This window comes from Mesoplodon densirostris, chromosome 1 (genome assembly GCF_025265405.1).
Source record: "Mesoplodon densirostris isolate mMesDen1 chromosome 1, mMesDen1 primary haplotype, whole genome shotgun sequence".
NCBI lineage: Eukaryota > Metazoa > Chordata > Mammalia > Artiodactyla > Ziphiidae > Mesoplodon > Mesoplodon densirostris.
The window spans coordinates 170,314,311-170,334,390 of record NC_082661.1 but is presented as its reverse complement, the minus strand read 5'-3'; the positions used below and the strand labels follow the sequence as shown (position 1 = coordinate 170,334,390).

At 40.9% G+C, this 20,080-nt stretch overlaps 1 protein-coding gene across 1 annotated transcript; it reads right to left on the bottom strand.

Moving 5' to 3' along the window:
• Window positions 1-1,399: 1,399 nt before the first annotated feature.
• DYDC1 (DPY30 domain containing 1) lies at window positions 1,400-20,070 on the bottom strand. Its single transcript, XM_060091753.1, has 7 exons — window positions 19,875-20,070; window positions 16,931-17,100; window positions 14,464-14,565; window positions 7,823-7,915; window positions 4,444-4,500; window positions 3,862-3,963; window positions 1,400-1,484 (listed from the first exon to the last, which is right to left on the bottom strand). Exons 2-7 carry the CDS (start codon window positions 17,075-17,077, stop codon window positions 1,455-1,457), a joined length of 531 nt encoding a protein of 176 aa, XP_059947736.1. The 5' UTR covers window positions 17,078-17,100; window positions 19,875-20,070; the 3' UTR covers window positions 1,400-1,454.
• Window positions 20,071-20,080: the final 10 nt, after the last annotated feature.

The window sequence follows — 20,080 nt, the reverse complement described above, 5'->3', positions numbered from 1 at the left end:
ATAGGGAGGGTGGGAGGGAGGCTTAAGAGGGAGGGGATATGGGGACATATGTATGCATATGGCTGATTCACTTTGTTGTGCAACAGAAACTAACATGGTATTGTGAAGCAATTATACTCCAATAAAGAGGTATTAAAAAAATGTACAGAACTGGGTTTCCCTGGTGGCACAGTGGTTAAGAATGCACCTGCCAATGCAGGGGACACGGGTTCGAGCCCTGGTCTGGGAAGATCCCACATGCCGCGGAGCAACTAAGCCCATGTGCCACAACTACTGAGCCTGTGCTCTAGAGCCTGTGAGCCACAACTACTGAGCCCGCGCACCTAGAGCCCATGCTCCGCAGCAAGAGAAGCCACCGCAATGAGAAGTCTACCCACCACAACGAAGAGCAGCCCCTGCTCGCTACACTAGAGTAAAGCCCGCGTGCAGCAATGAAGACCCAACGCAGCCAAAAATAAATAAATTTATAAAATTAAAAAAAAAAAACCTTGTTAAAAAATGTACAGAACTGATATAACATTTCTTTTAATTAAATAGTTATTTTTCCCATTATTTTTTCCCTTTTTCTTTTCCCATTTAAGCAACTAGGCTGTTCTGTTCTCACTGCCTCGGGAAAGGTATGTTATAACCAAAAACAGAATTTTTTTTTTTAAAGAAGCCTCTTCCTGGCATTTATGCTTCCACCATTCCTTAAGGAACAGAAAGGACTCATAACATAGACTTAGCTTTGGAAGAATTTTATAAAAGAAGCAAAGTTCTCCCTAAAGCTCAAAGTTAGACCTGAAACCTCCAGGAGGCCAAGAGTGCAGTCAAGGTCCACAGACCACCCAGCATCCACTGAAGGAAGCACCGTGCATGGCCTGTGTCCACTAAGATCTTCCTTTCAACAGCAGCACAGGCCCTCTGCCCAGTGACTGTTCCAGAAAAAACAATGCTACCCTGTCCCTGGGACCTTTGCTTCCCTCCCCATCCCAGCCCCATCAATAAGCATGGATTAAGTGGTACTACAAAGCATCACTTCCCAGCAAACTGGGGGAATCTTTGCAGTGCACTCCCAGGAGGAACCACCATCTCTAAAGCATGTTGACAGTTCTGAGCTCTACACAGTGACAGCCTCTTTCACTTCTCATAGAACCAGTAACTTTCAACTCGGGCAATCTTGTTCTCACATAGATGCACACATTCATTTCAGCTCGTCTCCCATTTGCCCCTTTTGGTTGCTTTGGGAAACACTCTCTCCTGTTCTCTCACTGGCATCATACAAGTAATCAAAATGGTGTCATACAAGTAATCAAAACAATATTTTAAGGCCACTCTTGAAGCCCATTAATAAAGCTGTCTTTAGAGGGAGGAAAAGCAGAGTTCAAGTTTGGAGGGAAAAAAAACAATTGGGGACCACCTATTTTGAAACTTGAAAGAAGAAGAAAATTTTATTGTTCTTTGGTTGGTTGATCCTACAAATCTTGATCAATGTTTAATGCAACCTAAAAACAAAAAGTAAATATGCTTTAATACAACTAGAACTGTGAAATGTACAAGCCATAGAACATTTAAGTTTAGGTAACTTCTATGTGACTATGTAAATGAAGCTTTTTGATAGTTTCAGATTATTTCAAATAAAATCCAAAGTCAATATAATAATAATTTAACTGTGTTCTCAATGTATTTACCAACCCATCCTTTCTTCTACTTCTCTTCCTATTCTCTCTTACTGTTATCTGTATCCTTCTTGCAGGGGTCCTGTATGCACCCCTTAAATGTTGAAATTTCTCATGTGAGCCAGGTAACCTGACTCTCTCTCCTAGCTTCACTTAGCATATATGCTGATGACTGCTGAATTCATCTCTCCTTCCTGGTCCTCTCTCCTTCCTCCAGACCCATAACATACTTCAAGGGGTCTTTGGCCATTTTCACCTGCATACCTCAGAGTGACCTGAAATCAACATGTCCACAACTGAAGACATCATTTTCACAAAACCTACTTTCTCTTCATATGTTCCTCAATTTAACAAATGTTAAAGCTCAAAAAATGGTGAAGAGTCCAGTTGCCCAAGGCAGAAATCTGGGCTTCATCCTTGATTTCTTTCTCTCCCTTATCTTCCCAGCTGATATCAAATCCACTCAGCTGTCCCCATCTCTGCTGTCTGGTCCTAGCCCTGGTCATCTTGCATCTGGATGACTGTGATAACCTCCTAAGTGGTCTCCTGTTTCCACTCCTGTCCACTCAGATCCTCTCTCCACCTTCTAAAAACACATATCTAATCCTTACATAAACCCTTTCAATGACTCCCATTGCACATAAATCCAAAATCCTTAAGAGGACACACAGAGCCCAGTGTGATCTGGCCTTTATCCACTTCTCCAGCTTCAAATCACACCATTCTCCTAGCTCCATACAACTCAGCCAAAATACCAGACTATTTGCATTCCTTGAAAGCATCTTGCTCTCTCCATCCACTGGGCTCATCTCAGGCTAATTCCTTAAACTGGAGAAGACTCACCCAGGCTAGGTCAGGTTTCCCTGCTCTGTCCTCTCAGACCACCTTCCCCACCGGCCCATGGTCCCCAAAGGGCAGAAACCCTATCTGTTTTGTTCACTGGTATTTTCTAGCTCCCTGCATGGTACCAAAACTCAGCAGCCATTAAATAAAAATGTATCCACTGACTGATTAGCACCAAATCCTCGTGGCTCCACTTTCTGAACAGCTCTTAAAAACACCACTCACTACGTCAGGCCATTTGTACCATCTCTCTGTAGATTACAAATAGCCTCCCGGTGGGTCTCCTCAAATCGATCACTCCATTCTCTTCTACACGCTATAGCCAGATGGCCTTCCTGAAACACAGTTCTGATGTTGGCCTCCACTGCCTTTAGGATAAAATATAAACGTCTGAGCACAGATTACAAGTCCTTTCATGGTCTGGCCCCTGCTCTCCACTGCCTCAGCTCTGATCTCTCCCTGTCTCCCACTCTCTCTTCTCCCCTTCCCAGCCTCCCATCCCACCACTGAGTGACAAAGCTGACTTCCTCCAGGAAGCCTTCCCTGACTAAGGGTCCTCAACTGGGTGGCTGTCCCGCTTTGTCAGTGCCCACTGATGCAGGTGACTCAGTGCAGCCCTCTGCCAGGGCAGTCCCGGGTTACAGCTGCTGATGGGCCTGTCATCAACAGCCCCTCCTCTTGCTCTCCAAGCATAATGCTCTGGACCAGACATCACCTGCTCACTCTAACAATGACTATCAATTGCTTGTCCAGTTGTCTGTTTATTCCCTGGACAAGGTCAAGAAGGACCTGTTTTCAGTCATAAAAGCATCGGGCACAATTTATGCGGTGCACAGGAAACACTATATGTTTATTAAATAAGCAAATGGACTTATATACTTTAAAAGCATGCACTCTCATTAGCATATTTACTTGGCTCCACGGTTTGCTACTGAGAACCAAAATGCTGGCCCCCAAAATTTAATTTAAAGATTATGTATTTCACCACGATTCTAAATACATATTTTGAAGAGATTTTGAAATTTTCAAAGGCTCATTTCCAAATATACATATCACCCTCTACACAGGAGGGCACACTGCTCCCTCCACATTAATGCCCAGTGACCTCCCCATCAGTGCCCACACATTTGTGTGGAGCCAGACAAGTGCCCACTCTCACCCTCAGGGCCAGTAGCACAGTGCACAGAAGGGCAGAAGGCCAATTAGGGATAAGTCCGCACCCAGAACACTGGTTTTCTTTCTATGAAACAAAAGGCCCATTTTGCCATCCAACCTTGGCCTGAGATACACTAGGCTCTCCCAAAGTTAAAAAAAAAAAAAAAATCTGCTTTTCACAAAACACTTTCCTAAGGATACTCACATCAGATAGCATCGGTTCATCAAGTTCTTCCACTCTGCTCAAGTTCGGCGCTCCATATCGATCACTAATTTCAGCTAGTGTTCTGCCTGAGTCGGCTCCATCCTACAATCATAGAGCTCATTTTCACTTTCAAATGATTTTGAGATTAATACATTAATTTGCTTTCAGTTTTGCTAAGACACTTCTGTATTACAACATCAAAATTCAACATTGTCAGTTAATAGAACGAACCAATACCTGTTAATGACAAGAGAATTCCAGGAATAAACGCAAAAACGTGTTTAAAAAAATACATTGGAAATTTAAAACATATCATTGCATGTAATCATGTGGTCAATAACCTCACAATATTCTGTTTTTTAAAAATACAAAAACAAACCGAATCTCCCAGTTCTACCCACTTTGAGATTTTGCTTTAAAGCACATCACATTTGTGACTTGTTATTACTAGACTATGTATTTGGACTATCAGTTTTGATAATCTCCTTATTAAAAATTTAGCTATTAATGCATCAAAATTAAGCTTTACATTCCAGGATACTTATTCATTTCCCATAATATAGAGTAACGTTTTCTTCTCACCTCTCCATGTGAAATATCTTCACCCTTAGCTATATTTTCCATATTCATTCTCAACTCCTATAATACATAAAAATGAAGAAAAATACTTTGAATATACTTTTCATTTTGATTCCATGTTTAATTTTCAAGCATTTTATTTTTACATTATGATCAATTTAACAGCAAAAATGACCTCTTAAATGACCAATGTGAATACAAAACTGCAGATACAGTCTCATTTAATACTCTATTAAGAGGTGACTACGATGTTTTGTCTATAATAGAACTTTTTAATAAATGAAAAAGGCTGACTATTTCACTAACCCTGAAGCCAAATTACTAGCAAATTTGAAAAGTGACAAAATAATAATTTTAATAAACTCTTAGAATACGAGATTTTGAAAGAACTGACAGTTATGTAGAATTTTATACATAGTAAAAAAGAAGCAAATATTTCTGAGGGAATTAATCTGGCCCAAGGCACTATCCAATACATGACACCTCTCCACAGTGCCTGGACAATGCCCTCTATAATGCTCTGAACACATGGGAGACTGCTTTCTGAATGTGAAAACGTAGAATGTGCTAACCAAGCCAAACCTTGCTGTGGCCTCTATCTTTTCATTCTAAGGCAGGAGGCTGACCTAACTGCTCCTGAGCTGATTCATTTCAGCTGTTCAAAGATTAGTGATCGGGCTTCCCTGGTGGTGCAGTGGTTGAGAGTCTGCCTGCCGATGCAGGGGACACGGGTTCGTGCCCCAGTCCGGGAAGATCCCACATGCTGCGGAGTGGCTGGGCCCGTTGAGCCATGGCCGCTGAACCTGTGCGTCCGGAGCCTGTGCTCCTCAACGGGAGAGGCCACAACAGTGAGAGGCCCGCGTACCGCAAGAAAAAAAAAAAAGATTAGTGATCTTGTGACCATATATACAGTCACCCTGATTATTGGGGACATATATCGTACATATATGGCTTTCTCAAGATCATTCCCTTCTCCTGGGCATGTCTTATCCCACAACCACATGGCTCTGGTGGGGAAACACATATTCTCACAGGACTCCATTGACCAGCCAAGGGATGGATACTTGACACAAACTAAGCCAGTCAGAATCGTTCCCCGAGATTCTTTTCTTAACTGAAACCCAAAAGAAAGGAATCTATTCCTCTCAGACAGTAGGAGCCACATTACAAGACCCAGGAACTATTAAGGACCGTGATCCTCACCCATGTGCAGCAAACCAGGCCACAGTGAGAGACAACAGCAGAGGTAAGAGCCCTGGCAGCATTGATTCTCTTGCTCCCAAAGGTCTGGAAGACCCAACTCAACCAGAGCCCTTCACAATTTAGTTGTAAAACCCTTTCTTCAACCCAGGATCCTTCCAATACATTTCCTTTTGCAACTGATAGTTTAAGTTATGTCTCTGAAGCCATAAAAAGGCGAGGACAAAAAGACGTGGATGAATTTGTCTCTGAGCAAGGGGTCAAGCAGCAGTATGTTGCAGGGAAGAGAGGGATGATAAGCCAGTAGGAATATGACTTATTAAAGCTACTGTGGCTCTGGTCACATAGTCTGGTAATGGCCATAGAGTAACATGAATGGGACCCTCTGGAGCCAATCCCTTCTATAAATCACAGACTTCCCAGCACTCAGATATAGCTATCAGGCATCTCAATAAAAAATACTTTCAACTCTCTTATTATTTTGATCACCATCTTCTCGATGTATTCTGGTTCTTCTTTCTTTTGAGATCACAGAATCTTAACTGAAGAGGAAGGGGGTATGCATTTACGTGTGTGTGCATGCATTGGTATCCATGTGTCCTACCATATTCAGACAAAGATAGATCAGCATCGGTGTTTTTTAAAACTATGTACAGAGATTTGAATTTATCCTTTTAAAATCTCATCTTTTTGACTCACAAAAGTAGTTTTCTGACACTTGGGCTACAACAGGACTAAATGATTTCACTTTGTAAAGAACAATTCTTAGTAGATTAATCTCTTATTATAGAATGATGAGCACAGTACACTGATGAGAAGAATTAAATTTATCTCAAGAGTTAAAAAATTAACTAATTAATTAAATCTCATCTTTTAAAAAAATTTAATTTACTCTTCCTTCTTTTTAAAATTGCTTTAAATAATGATGCTTTCATCTAAGCCATTAATAAACATCTTCTACAAAACCTGTTTCTTTTTAAAATTTTAATTTCGGAATAAATAGAGGAGTAACATTTGAGTAACAGATACTAGCTATAAGCATACAATATGAAATATCCAGTTGAAAAGTATAACTCAGTCATGCAGAAGTTTGGTCTATACGACACATACTTTTCGGATACAAGGAAATATTGGCCAAGCAGGAGGCTTGACATAAGACAGACACAATCTGGGGGCTTCCCTGGTGGCGCAGTGGTTAAGAATCCGCCTGCCAATGCAGGGGACACGGGTTTGAGCCCTGGTCCAAGATCCCACATGCTGCGGAACAACTAAGCCTGTGCACCACAACTACTGAGCCCACGTGCCACAACTACTGAAGCCCGTGCTCCACCAACAAGAGAAGCCACTGCAATGAGAAGCCCACACACCACAACCAGAGAAAAGCCCACGCACAGCAATGAAGACCCAATGCAGCCAAAAAAATAAAATAATAAAATAAACTTATTAAAAAAAAACAGACACAGTCAATGGAGATGGACTTTTTTTGACATAAGTTACTGAATAGTTTATTTAAAGAAAGACATGAAAAATCCAAATAAATACATATATAATATTTTTTCGGCTGTGTTGGGTCTTCGTTGCTGCACACGGGCTTTCTCTAGTTGTGGCAAGCAGGGGTTACTCTTCATTGCGGTGCGCAGGCTTCTCATTGTGGTGGCTTCTCTTGTTGTGGAGCACAGGCCCTAGGCACGTGGGCTTCAGTAGCTGCGGCGTGTGGGCTCAGCAGTGTGGCTCACGGGCTCTAGAGCGCAGGCTCAGTAGTTGTGGCGCACGGGCTTAGTTGCTCCATGGCATATGGTATCTTCCTGGACCAGGGATTGAACCCATGTCCCCTGCATTGGCAGGCGGATTCTTAACCACTGTGCCACCAGGAAAGTCCCCCAAACATAATTTTAAATGTAAAGTATTGTTGATAATACATCTAACATGAAGAAAAGAAACAAACTATTGTCTCAGAGATCAGAATACCCCCAATACTACAAAGAACTTCACCTTCAGTATCAGCTACCGTAATTAGGAACAACTATCTCTTGACTAAATGTTGACCAGGGCTTCCTGGCAACATTAGACCTTCCTGGCAGGTCTCTAGACTATGAATCCCCTGCTATAACAGCTGGAAGAAACAGTTAGAGGATTCTCAGAGGTTTTGAATAAAACAGACATTTATAAAACTTCGAATTACCTTCTCAAATTGCTCTTGAGCTCTCTGCAGTTCTTCTATTCTCTGTCTCTCTTTTTCTTGCATTTCCAACTCCAGCTGGAATGCCAGCTGTTGCTGAATATTCAGAAATAAGTAAGTCATATTAGAGTCAGATCAATTGCAAGGAATTCACTCTATTACTCTGAAGTGTCCCAGGATAATTAAGTTTATGCCCACCTAAATTTCAGAAACTTACAAAAATAAATGGTCACAGCCACCCAATACTTTAGCTTTTACAAATATTTCCTGAAGTATAAAATTAAAAAGGAAGCTTCCTTAATTGCTCATTTTAGAAAAGCACTATTTGTACAAAATCAAGTCGTTTTCTCTGTTCTTCCTGAAGCTACAAATGAGACTGCAGTGATTTTTTCTTTTTTGGATAAAATCTCTTTAAGCACAGATGGATCTTCAAACAGCCAAACCTTGGTTGTAAAACAGTAGATAAGAACATTTTAAGTATATTATCTGAAACCAGAGATAATCAACAACATATTTGGTCCCAACTCAACATATATCCTAGCCACGCGAGAATAGGGGTCAGTAGACTAAATTCCTTGGGCCAAGCCTGACCCAACTCCTGTTTTTGTACAGCCCATGAGTGAAGAATGGTTTTTATACATTTTTCATGGTTGAATAATATCAAAAGAATAATAATATTTCATTGCACATGAAAATTATATGAAATTCAAGTGTCAGTGTCTATAAATAAAGCTCTATTAAAACACTGCCATGCTCACACTCACTCATTTACTGTGACTGCTTCTGCCCCATGACAGCACAGCTGAGTATATGCAACAGAGACCACAGGTGGTACTCTCACTACCTTGCACTGCTGCTCAGCACACTACAAGTTCAGTGACACCATTATAACTCACAGCATTTGGAATGCCACGGTACCACTATACCAGGCCTTTTTTTTTTTTTTTAATCAGTGCATTACCCATCAAAACAAAACAAGAAAAAAAGTGGATTTTGAATGTTGTCCTTTTAAGACACAGTGGAGTGTGGGTTACTTTATTATCAGATTAAACAGCAAAGGACAGTGTTTCTCATGCAATGACACTGTACTAAAAGAATATAGTAAATATCAGCATTACCAGAGTAAGTACTCATCACAATCTTCTCAACTCACATGAATGCAAAGGTCAGAAATATTAAGAAACTTAAAACAGAATTATTTCATGAGAGCAGAATTTCTTCACAAAAATTAAAAATGAAAAGGAGGCTGTAACAAAAGTAAGATCCCAAGTGGCTCTTTTGTTAGCCAAGCAAAGAAATACATTTATCAATGGTGATTCAATTAAAACAAGTTAGAATTAAATGTCCAGAAAAAACATAAACTTAAGATTATTATCCTTTTGGTGAGAACAGCTGCTCAAAGAGTCGATTACATGGGGAGTAAAATCAGTGGTCAGTTAAAGGCAAGGCAAATGGTTTTGAGTGGTTTTCCTTGGCTCTTGATGAGTAGACAAATGCTCCCAACACTGCTTAGCTGTTGTTTATCAAAGGAGTCAATGCTGAGTTTGCAGTGACTGAAAAATCAGCCACTATGAACAGTCTTCATGAACAGTACTACAGGCAACAACATCTTCAAAGACGCTGAGGAACATTAATTCAGTACAACCAGATGTGACATCTGCTCAGATGTGTTACCACCAACAGTGAGAAAAATGTGTATGGAACAGAAAAAGGCTTAACTGGACAAAATTTACAAAGTTGGTGAAAACATAGTGTTTAAAACCTATGAGTTCTCATTTTATGATTCAACAGCAGCTACTCTGCAGAAAATATTTGACTCTCTCATGTGTTATTGAGCCAGCAGTGCTGAAACCGAGTCCCCCCTAAAGCTGAGTTCCCTTATTGAGTTTCTGATTAATCTCTCTATCCAAAACTTTATTCCTTTTCTTGTCCCCTGACCTCAATCCTGTGCTAACTGAACACTAATCAACCAGAGTCAGATCACTAAAACTGCTGTTGTCAATAGCATTGTTAATGTACTAGAATTGCTATTATAGATATCATCATTAATGTACAAACTCAGGTTGTTTCTCTAGGACAAGATGAGCTAACAGACCCCCCCGCAAGCCATGAACCATCTGGCCGGAGAACTGTAAACTGGAGACATCCTGACTTCCAAAGGAGTCAATGTTGAGTTCAAAATGACTGAAAAAATCAATCACTGACTGAAAAAGATCAATGACTAAGAAATATAACAGAAGTGCTGAAGCAACATGGATGGACCTAGAGATTATCATACTAAGTGAAGTAAGTCAGACAGAGAAAGACAAGTATATGATATCACTTATATGAAAAACAGTACAAATGAACTTATTTAAAAAACAGAAACAGACTCACATAGAAAATAAACTATGATTACCAAAAGGGGGGGGGATTAAACTGGGAGTAGGGGATTAATAGATGCACACTACCATATATAAAATAAACAGCAAGGATTTACTGTACAGTACAGGGAACTATATTTAATATCTTGTAATAAACTATAACAAAATAGAATAAAAAAGAACACAGATATATACATATATATGACCACTTTGCTGTACACCTGAAACTAACACAATATTGTAAATCAACTATACTTCAATTTAAAAAAAAAGAAAAGAAATGTCACAGAAACATCACAAGATTAATCCGAGCCTCTCTGCTCTTCCTCTTTAAGAAAACCCCTCACTCAAAGACTCAGTTGGAGTGGATCCGAGGCTTGTCTCCCACTTCCTTGCTTGGCGCCCTGCAGTGAACTCTGTACTTTCCTTCACTAGAACCCACTGTCAACAGATTTGGCTTTGCTGTGCGTTGGGCGAGCAGACCCGAGTTTGGTTCAGTAACGGTGTCAACAGTGACCTTCATTTACCCTTATGAACTTAAGCATCATTTCTGTGAATTTCTGTCAGAAATAGAAGCTGAATATATCTTGACTTGCGCTACCACCCCATAGTTCCATGGCTCAACAGTGGTAATGTTTTATTGTGAATTTTTGAGCTCAGGGACAAGACTGACGTTTTTCTTAATGAGAAGACCATTTTCAACCACAATTATCAAACATTAAATAGCTTTGGAAATTAGCTTCCACTGCAGACTTAATAACGATTTTTAATCAATTTAACCTAAAAGTTGCCTATAAGGCAAAACAGCACTCATATGTAAAACTTACACTGCAGGAAAGTCATTTCAGCAACAACTAATTTTCTGAATCACAATGTCAAGCTGCTTTATACACTCCCAGTGCGGTCAGAAACGGGATTTCCATTCCCACACAAATTTGTGACAAATACATTTTCCAAGCTCAAACTATAGTTCCAGAGTGTTTTTAGGCCTTGACGTAAGTGCAAAGGAAATTCCCACATTTCAAAATCCATTTAACTGTGTAACTGAGAAGTTTTCACCAGCCTTCAACTGGAAGGGATTAATCTACCAGGTAGTGGCTAAAAGACAAATATCAAGAGGAAAATCTAATAGAATTCTACGAGTGCCTTCCAAGAGATGAATACACTCAAAATCATAGGCACATGGACTGATATCAATATTTGGCAGGACCAATGAGGGAAAAGACATTTTTCAAAGATGACATACATAAACTCTCATTATAGATCAGCATTAACAGATACATATTTTCAATACATTTTCATGATAGGGAACATTATCTCTGAACTCCAACTAAGTGAAATGTTATCTTTAAAAAGGGAATGTAATTCTTCTCAATAAGCCTACACTGCAGAAAAAATTGTATTCAATTTTTTTAAATTTTTACTTCATCAATAAAACATTGTATAAATTTATTTTCTCTCTTGTTATAGCTACATAGTATACCATAATCCCTACATAATATCCTCAATTTTGCTTCTTGGCCTGAAAATAATAAAATATCCACCTTTACAGAAAGAGTTTGTCAACCTCAGCTAGAAAATAATTTCTCACCATCAGTCCAGTGCCACCCCATAAACGACCTAATATAAGCTCATTCCATTAAGAGCACTTTAAAACTATATTTTTAAACGCATTTAAAAAATAATACATTTTTACAAAGAGATAATAAACAGTGATTAATATTTATTCACAAAGGGCTGTTTAAGATAATTTCTTCATATTCCTATATCATCCCCACTAAGATAAAAGTGATGGGCTAGGCAGCCGAAATGCAGGAACGTTATCATTCAATCAACTTTCAGATATTTGTAGAGGAAGCGAAATTAACCTCTCAACAATAACACGAAGTGCAGCTGCTAAATACCAACACAAAGTGCAGTTGCTAAATACCAACCACATTGGTCAACATAACCGGTTTCTTAACATTTTCAGGAAATGTTCGAAACCCAATCACTTTCTTCACACATGTGTAAAACCATTAGAAAAACATTCAAACAAATACAAAAGCTAGTACTTCCAAAATGAACTCTTAAGCAGAAAACAGCAAAAAAAATATTTCCCTGCTCACAAGGACCCAGGCTTGCTGGAGAATGCCTAAAATTTCAAGGAATTTCAAGTCAGTGGTATTGATTATGAGGACACCTGCTCTTGCAACCAACAGGCAGGTGACCAGAGTCCTGACCTTCCAGCTCACTTGACTCGGGGGACACGGAGAGGCCTCTTTCTTTTCATCTGTTGGTCCACCCGTCCCTTCTCCTCCTCTCATCTATCTCTGCCCACCAATCCACTTCTTTAATGGGCCACCACATCTTCTGCAGGATATCACTATGTCTTCCACCCCCAATACAATGCTTAGGGTTTGATGCACAGGGGATGGGTTCATACTGATACAGCTAGAAAAATGTTTGGGTTCCAGTATTGCCAAATTTTATTTAAGTAAGGTAAAGAAGATGAGTCGGGCCTCCCTGGTGGCGCAAGTGGTTGAGAGTCCGCCTGCCGATGCAGGGGATACGGGTTCGTGCCCCGGTCTGGGAGGATCCCATATGCCGCGGAGCGGCTGGGCCCGTGAGCCATGGCCGCTGAGCCTGCGCGTCCGGAGCCTGCGCGTCCGGAGCCTGTGCTCCGCAACGGGGGAGGCCACAACAGTGAGAGGCCCGCATACCGCAAAAAAAAAAAAAAAAAAAAGAAGATGAGTCAAAGCAAATTAAACATCTCCATATCTGTGATCTAACTATCTTAGGGAAGGAGAACTGCTGAAAAGTTCTTATTCTGATAGACAGGGGACAGATGCCAGCTCTAGGAGCTGGAAGAGGCATGGCAGATCCTCACTCAAAGTTGGGATGACTGCAGCAGACACTTGCCCATTTGGATGGTCATTTGACATCCAACTCAACACTGTGCAACCTCCCCACAAAAATAAGCCAAATGACTGAAAAATGAAGACTCAGAAGCAGTGAAGGTGCCTAGAATAGCCATATCCATCTAAGGTGCCTAGAATGATCCATCCCAGTATCAAGGATGGGAGACAAGACAGAGAAGCTACTTTCCATGTCTACATTTTCCTTTTTTATCCATACACTCAAATAATAGGCTTCTTTCTCTTTTTATAATATGTAAACTGGAGTTGAGACTCTAGAGTTAACTACCATATGATAGAAGTATAGGGTGACTCCAACTTGGTTTAGAAGAGCTCCATAAATTAAGTTAGTCCAGAAGCCACTCTAGAACTTTCCCCTCTCTGGTTTATACTCCATGACCCACCTCTTCAACCATTTTCAAACCAACATCTTTAGCTCCCCAATCCTGCTAACCCAAACTCACTTCAGTCAAAGGGTCTGTCTCCTCCACATCCTCACTCAAATATCCAGGCCTAGGTGGAGAAAATCACATCACCACAAAACCAAACCAAAAGGCCCCATTATGACTGCTTGGTCTCAGGGAATTCAGTGCTACTGAGGGATGCTAAGTTTCCTTGGTCAACTCTACCTCTCCAAAGCCACTGTTTCAAACCTTCACCACTCTCCCCACACATCATACCTTACCACCTCATTCTGGGCAGATGATCATGGCCCCTACTTCATAAAAAAGAAATAGTCACACAGAAACTGCTTTCAACTTTTGCCACAAAACCTACACACCACATGCACCTAACGCCGTCCTCTCCTCTTTCCTTGAATCAAAGAATCAAAGAAGGGCCCCTCCACCTGCCTTACCTGTGTTCCAGAGCCAATTTCCTCTGGTCTCCATGAAAAGTTGACTCTAGTAATCATCCCCTTTATTTCTTTACATCGACCACTCACCTCCACTCTGTTCCTTAAAAAAAACAAACAAACAAAAGAAAACTCCTTCCCTGAAAATCTCCTTGAAAGCATTATCTGTACTCACCATCTCCATCTCCCCTGCTTTACCCCACCCCACATTCGCTGCTCCCACCAAGGTCACCAGTGGCCTTAAATGAGACTTGGCAGCTCTGTTCCCACTCAACCAGCCACAGACATGGTTGACCACTCAGGTCTCATTGAGACGCTGTCCCCTTGGCTTCTGTGACAGCAGACTCTCTGGGTTTTCCTCCTACCTCACCACTGCTTCTTCTCCAGTAAAGAAGCCACATACAGACATAAAGATGAAGATATAAGAAAGCTGCATCTAAGCAACAAGAGATGAGTTTTTCAACACTTGGGTTGCACCACACCAAGGGTGACTCCACTAGTTCCAATCACCACTGAACTCTCTTGTCTCACCTGCTGAAACAGGAGCTCCTCTGCTTTAAGTCTCTCCATCATTTCCTGCTCCATCACAGCTAATTCTCTTTCATGCTCCAACTGGGCCCTTTCCTCTTGTCTCTAACATGGTTTAAAAAAAAAAAATCATCATGTGACTAATTACAGATAAAACAATCTTAACAGCATCTTAATCTCCAACAGTAGGGAAAGGATTAAGCAAATTATAGTCACATGTAGAAACTGTATAATAATTGGGGGAAATGTGTGTTTTATTTCAACAAAGAGCACAAAATTAAAATTATACAGCAAATACAGTCACAATTGTGTAAAAAAAAAAACTCCAGGCAAATGTGTAGAAAAAAGACTAGAATACCTAAAAATACCTAAGAATCTAAATAGAGGTCTTCTTTACTTTCTTCTTTCTACTTTTTCATGTTATCCAAGTTTTGTAATAATAAACATACTATTTTTTTTTTTTTGCGGTATGCAGGCCTCTCACTGCTGTGGCCTCTCCCGCTGCGGAGCACAGGCTCCAGACGCGCAGGCCCAGCAGCCACGGCTCACGGGCCCAGCCGCTCCGCATCATGTGGGACCCTCCTGGACCGGGGCACGAACCCACGTCCCCCACATCGGCAGGCGGACTCCCAACCACTGTGCCACCAGGGAAGCGCACATACTATTTTTATAATAGAAAGAAATGATAATATTGAACTTTTTTTAAAGAGCAAAGAAGCTGGACCAATTATTTCACTCCTCTAATTTTATAAAAGAAGATCCACAATGGAACAGAATAGAAAGCCCAGAAATAAACCCAAGCATCTATGGTCAATTAATGGAGAAAAGACAGTCTCTTCAATAAGTGGTGCTGGGAAAACTGGACAGCCACCTGTAAAAGAATGAAATTAGAACATTCTCTAGCACTATACACAAAAATAAACTCAAAATGGATTAAAGCGCTAAATGTAAGACTGGATACTATAAAACTTCTAGAGCAAAACATAGGCAGGACACTCTTTGACCTAAATCACAGCAATATCTTTTTTGGATCCATCTCCTAGAGTAATGGAAATAAAAACAAAAATAAATAAATGGGACCTGATTAAACTTAAAAACTTTTGCACAGCAAAGGAAGCCATAAACAAAAAGACAACCTATGGAATGGGAGAAAATATTTGCAAATGATGCAACCGACAGGGATTAATCTCCAAACTATACGAACAGCTCATATAGCTCAATATCAGAAAAACAAACAACCCAATCAAAAAATGGGCAGAAGATCTAAATAGGCATTTCTCCAAAGAAGACATACAGATGGCCAAAGGCACATGAAAATATGCTCAGCATCAGTAATTACTAGAGAAATGCAAATCAAAACTACAATGAGGGATCACCTCACACCAGTCAGAATGGCCATCATCAAAAAGTCTACAAATAGGGCTTCCCTGGTGGCGCAGTGGTTGAGAGTCCGCCTGCCGATGCAGGGGACATGGGTTCGTGTCCCGGTCTGGGAAGATCCCACATGCCGAGGAGCGGCTGGGCCCGTGAGCCATGGCTGCTGAGCCTGCGCGTCCAGAGCCTGTGTTCCACAACGGGAGAGGCCACAACAGTGAGAGGCCTGTGTAGCGCAAAAAAAAAAAAAAAAAAAAAGTCTACAAATAATAAATGCTGGAGAAGGTGTGGAGGAAAGGGAACCCTCCTACACTGTTGGTGGGAATATAAATTGGTACAGTCACTATGGAGAACAGTGTGGAGGTTCCTTAAAAAACTAAAAATAGAGTGCATATGATCCTTCAATCCCACTCCTGGGCATATATCCAGGGAAAACTATAATTTGAAAAGCTACATGCACCCCAAGGTTCACTGTAGCACTACTTACAATAGCCAAGACATGGAAGCAACCTAAATGTCCACTGACAGATGAATGGATAAAGAAGATGTGGTACATATATACAATGGAATACTACTCAGCCATAAAAATGAATGAAATAATGCCATTTGTAGCAACATGGATGGACCTAGAGATTATCATATTAAGTGAAGTAAGTCAGACAGAGAAAGACAAATATTGTATGATATCAGTTATATGTGGAATCTAAAAAATGATACAAATGAACTTATTAACAAAACAGAAACAGACTCACACACTTAGAAAACAAACTTACAGTTACCAAAAGGGAAAGGCTGGGAGAGGGGAGAGATAAATCAGGAATTTGGGAGTAACATATACACACTATTATATATAAAATAGATAAACAACAAGGGCCTACTGTACAGTGCAGGGAACTATACTGAATATTTTGTAATAACCTATATGGAAAAAGAATCTGAAAAAAAAATATGTGTGTGTATATATACACACATATACACACACATATACATGCATAACCAAGTCACTTTGCTGTAGACCTGAAACTAACATAACATTGTAAATCAACTATACTTCAATAAAAAATAAATTAAAAAAAAAAAGAAGATCCATACTTACTTGTTGCTCCACGGTCACATTGTTCTTATACTTGTAAATCCACAATGCTAAGTATTCTATTGGATCCACTGGGCGCATCCTTGCCACTTCTGCAAGACCTTGAGTTAGACACGTCCCAAGGTTCTTTTGAAGATATGCCGACTCCATTTCTAACTGCTAAATAAAAACCTCTAAAAGATAAACGTTTTGCATTAGAGCAGGAAATTTTCAATGAAGGCACAATCAAAGTAGAGCTCAGTGAGGCCAACAAAGCATTACATCCTGTCACCAGTCATGGGCACCTGCCATCAGGGATGGCACAAGCAAGCTGGCTCCAGGACACTTCTAGCAGTTTCCAAAAAGCCTCCACAGAAGTCACTACAACTAAAATAGTTTCAAAAACCTGAAGGACCCTGGAGTCCAAGTGTCAGAAAAGGGTTACTGTCATTATTGATGGTGAGATGACTATATGGCAAGCGATGCATGTCTTACTAAATCCTTACAACATACCTGAACATGGTATCATTAGCCCCACTGTGCAGATGAGGTCGCCCAGGCCCAAAGAGCATAAGTGAACAGCCCAGGATCACACAGGTGGCGTATGATGAAGAGGGATTCATACCCAACCCTTGATTCCAGAGTCATTACCCTAAGTGACTTACTAAGATGCTCCTCCCGAGCCATGAGAGTCGTTTCTAGAAAATATCACAATAGACCACCTCAAATTTTTTAAAAATCCAAGTATCTCAAGGCCAAAGAATAAAAAAATGTCATCCTTCAAAGAACAGCCTATGAAGCTCCTCATGCTTTGGCCCCAATTCTGTTTCCAGGCTCACCTCTTGATATAGTTTCTGCCTCTAACATATTCTGGGCTCTAACTACACAGAACATCCTGCCATTCTGCTGCTTACACCTTGCATGTTTCCATCTCCATGACTTTTGCACATGATGGCCCCCTCACTCTCAGCTTGGAAAATATCTCCTCATCTGCAACGTATCAATCATCTCCAATTCCTCACTGCTGTGGCTAATACAACCGTCTCCCAGGCAACACAAAGACGTTCCTCCTTCCCCAAGCAGCTCACACAGTACTTGTCACACTATCTGAGCATTATCTGTGTATGCACATGTCTGTCCTCCTGCTAGAGGATAAACTTCTCTAGCTCCTCAAAAAGTGTGTTTCAATCACAACGTGGACACAGCTGGCTCTCCATGGTGGCAAGTGAATGAGTTTCTCCATTCTCTCAGTAATGTCCCAGTTTATTTACAAATATGGACAGGAATCATCTCAGATCAAACAGAGAGAGAGAGATGGGGGGGAGGGAGGAAGGGAGGGAGGAAGGGAGGGAGGGAGGGGGAGAGAGAAAGAAAGAAAGAAAGAAAAGAAAGAAAAAAGAAAGAAAGAAAGAAAAGAAAGAGAAAAGAAAGAAAGAAAGAAAATGCAGTAACTACTCTGTTTAAGGTGCTTTGAAAAAACTGATCACCTTCGAATTACCCTTATGGAATCCAGACTCCTCTGAGAATCTGATGAAAGGTACTCATTATTCAACAAATATATATATTGAGTACCTATTACATGTCAGGCATGAGCAATTATAGGGGGCAGACTGCCAGTGTCTAGACCTGTCCCTGGAGAAATCCACCTAACATTCTGCACAAAGTTTCAGAAACAATGACCTCCTGAGTTTCATCCATAGACCCCAATACTACTCTCTCTCATATGATGGTGGTGGAGTACAAAATGGTAGAGTACAATAACCCCATGGAGAAAAATTTGTAAATATCTAGAAAATTACGTATGTATTTACCCTTTGACTGATCAATCTCACTTCTGGGATCCTATCTTGCAAAAATATGCAGTGATATATGCACAGGGTTGTTTTGCACTATTACTAAGGATAGCCAAATTGGGACCCCATCCAGATGTTCATCATTAAAGGATTAATGAGATACAGCTACACAATGAATTATTGTGCAGATAAAAAGAGAATGAGGAAGATCTCCAAAATTGGGAGTGATCTCTAGAACACAATGTGAAGTGAAAAAAAGCAAGATGAAGAACTTGCGTATAGTATGCCGTCTTTTGTATTAGCAACAGCAGTGGGGAAAGGAATGTGTATGTGTGTATACATAAATGTAGTCATAAAAACACACTAAAAACCGGCATAAACGAACCTAATTCCCTATCAAGCTGCGTGTCTTAACCACACAGAGAAAAGAATTATTACAACTGAGTATGGAACACAGTATCCTCATCGTACTTCTTCAATGGGATAATACTCTAAAGACAAATCTCAATGTCATTTGAAACAGAGTAACAATTGAAAAGGGAACAGATTCCTGCTGCTACTCCAGAAAGATAACAAACACACGGGAAGGGTACCGTGGTCCGTAAGGAGAAACCTCCCAAGTAGGATTGGTCTCAAACCTACGCAAGCTGCATCTCGTTAACAGCGGAACCCAGGTGAAACTCGTTACCTCGCTTGGTTTGTTTCCTGCCCATGAAACAGCGACAATACCCATCTCAAAAGCCTGTTGTAAGGAATATTATTTTTCATACGCAGCAACAGGCATCTTGGCTCATACATAAGAAAGCCCCTTCCCACAGAAACAGCTGCCTCAAGCCTGGAGAAGCTGTCAGAAGAAATAGAAGGCGGTTCCTCGCTCATGCTTGGGAGAAAGCCTGCCGAGGAGAAAAGGAAGGGATCAGGTAGAGTTGCCAGTTTTGCAAATAAAAATACAGGATGCCCAGTTAAATTTAAATATCAGATAAACAAGGAGTAATTTTGTATTATACCATATTTGTGCTAAAAAAGCGCAAAATCTGTGAAATTCAGATTTAACTGGGTACGCCGAATTTTATCTGGCAACCCTGGATTCCGAGCGCTTCGGCTGGTTTTCCATCTCAGGTCCGCGGAAGGGTGCCCGCCTCCCCTGTCCCTCCAAACGGCGCGTCGCCACTCACCTCCGAGGAGGAGGACCCAGCCGCTGAGGTGCCCACGGAGTCCAGCGCTGAGCTAACCCTCTCTCGCCTCTGGAGCCTGGACGTCGCCTGAGCCCTACACCATTCGCAAGTTCCAACGGTCAAAACCGCCTCCGTCCGCCGGAACGCGGCCCAGCACCAGGAGCCTTTCTTCCAAGACGGCGCCTGCGTTCTAAACGCTGGCGGCT

Bases quoted from the DNA above. Each gene is read 5' to 3' on its own strand.
- DYDC1 (XM_060091753.1), bottom strand. From the start codon at position 17,077: ATGGAGTCGGCATATCTTCAAAAGAACCTTGGGACGTGTCTAACTCAA. The intron at 4,501-7,822 runs GTAATTCGAAGT...TATGTATTATAG, and splicing joins CTCAAGAGCAATTTGAGAAG to GAGTTGAGAATGAATATGGA. The intron at 3,964-4,443 runs GTGAGAAGAAAA...CTATGATTGTAG, and splicing joins AAGATATTTCACATGGAGAG to GATGGAGCCGACTCAGGCAG.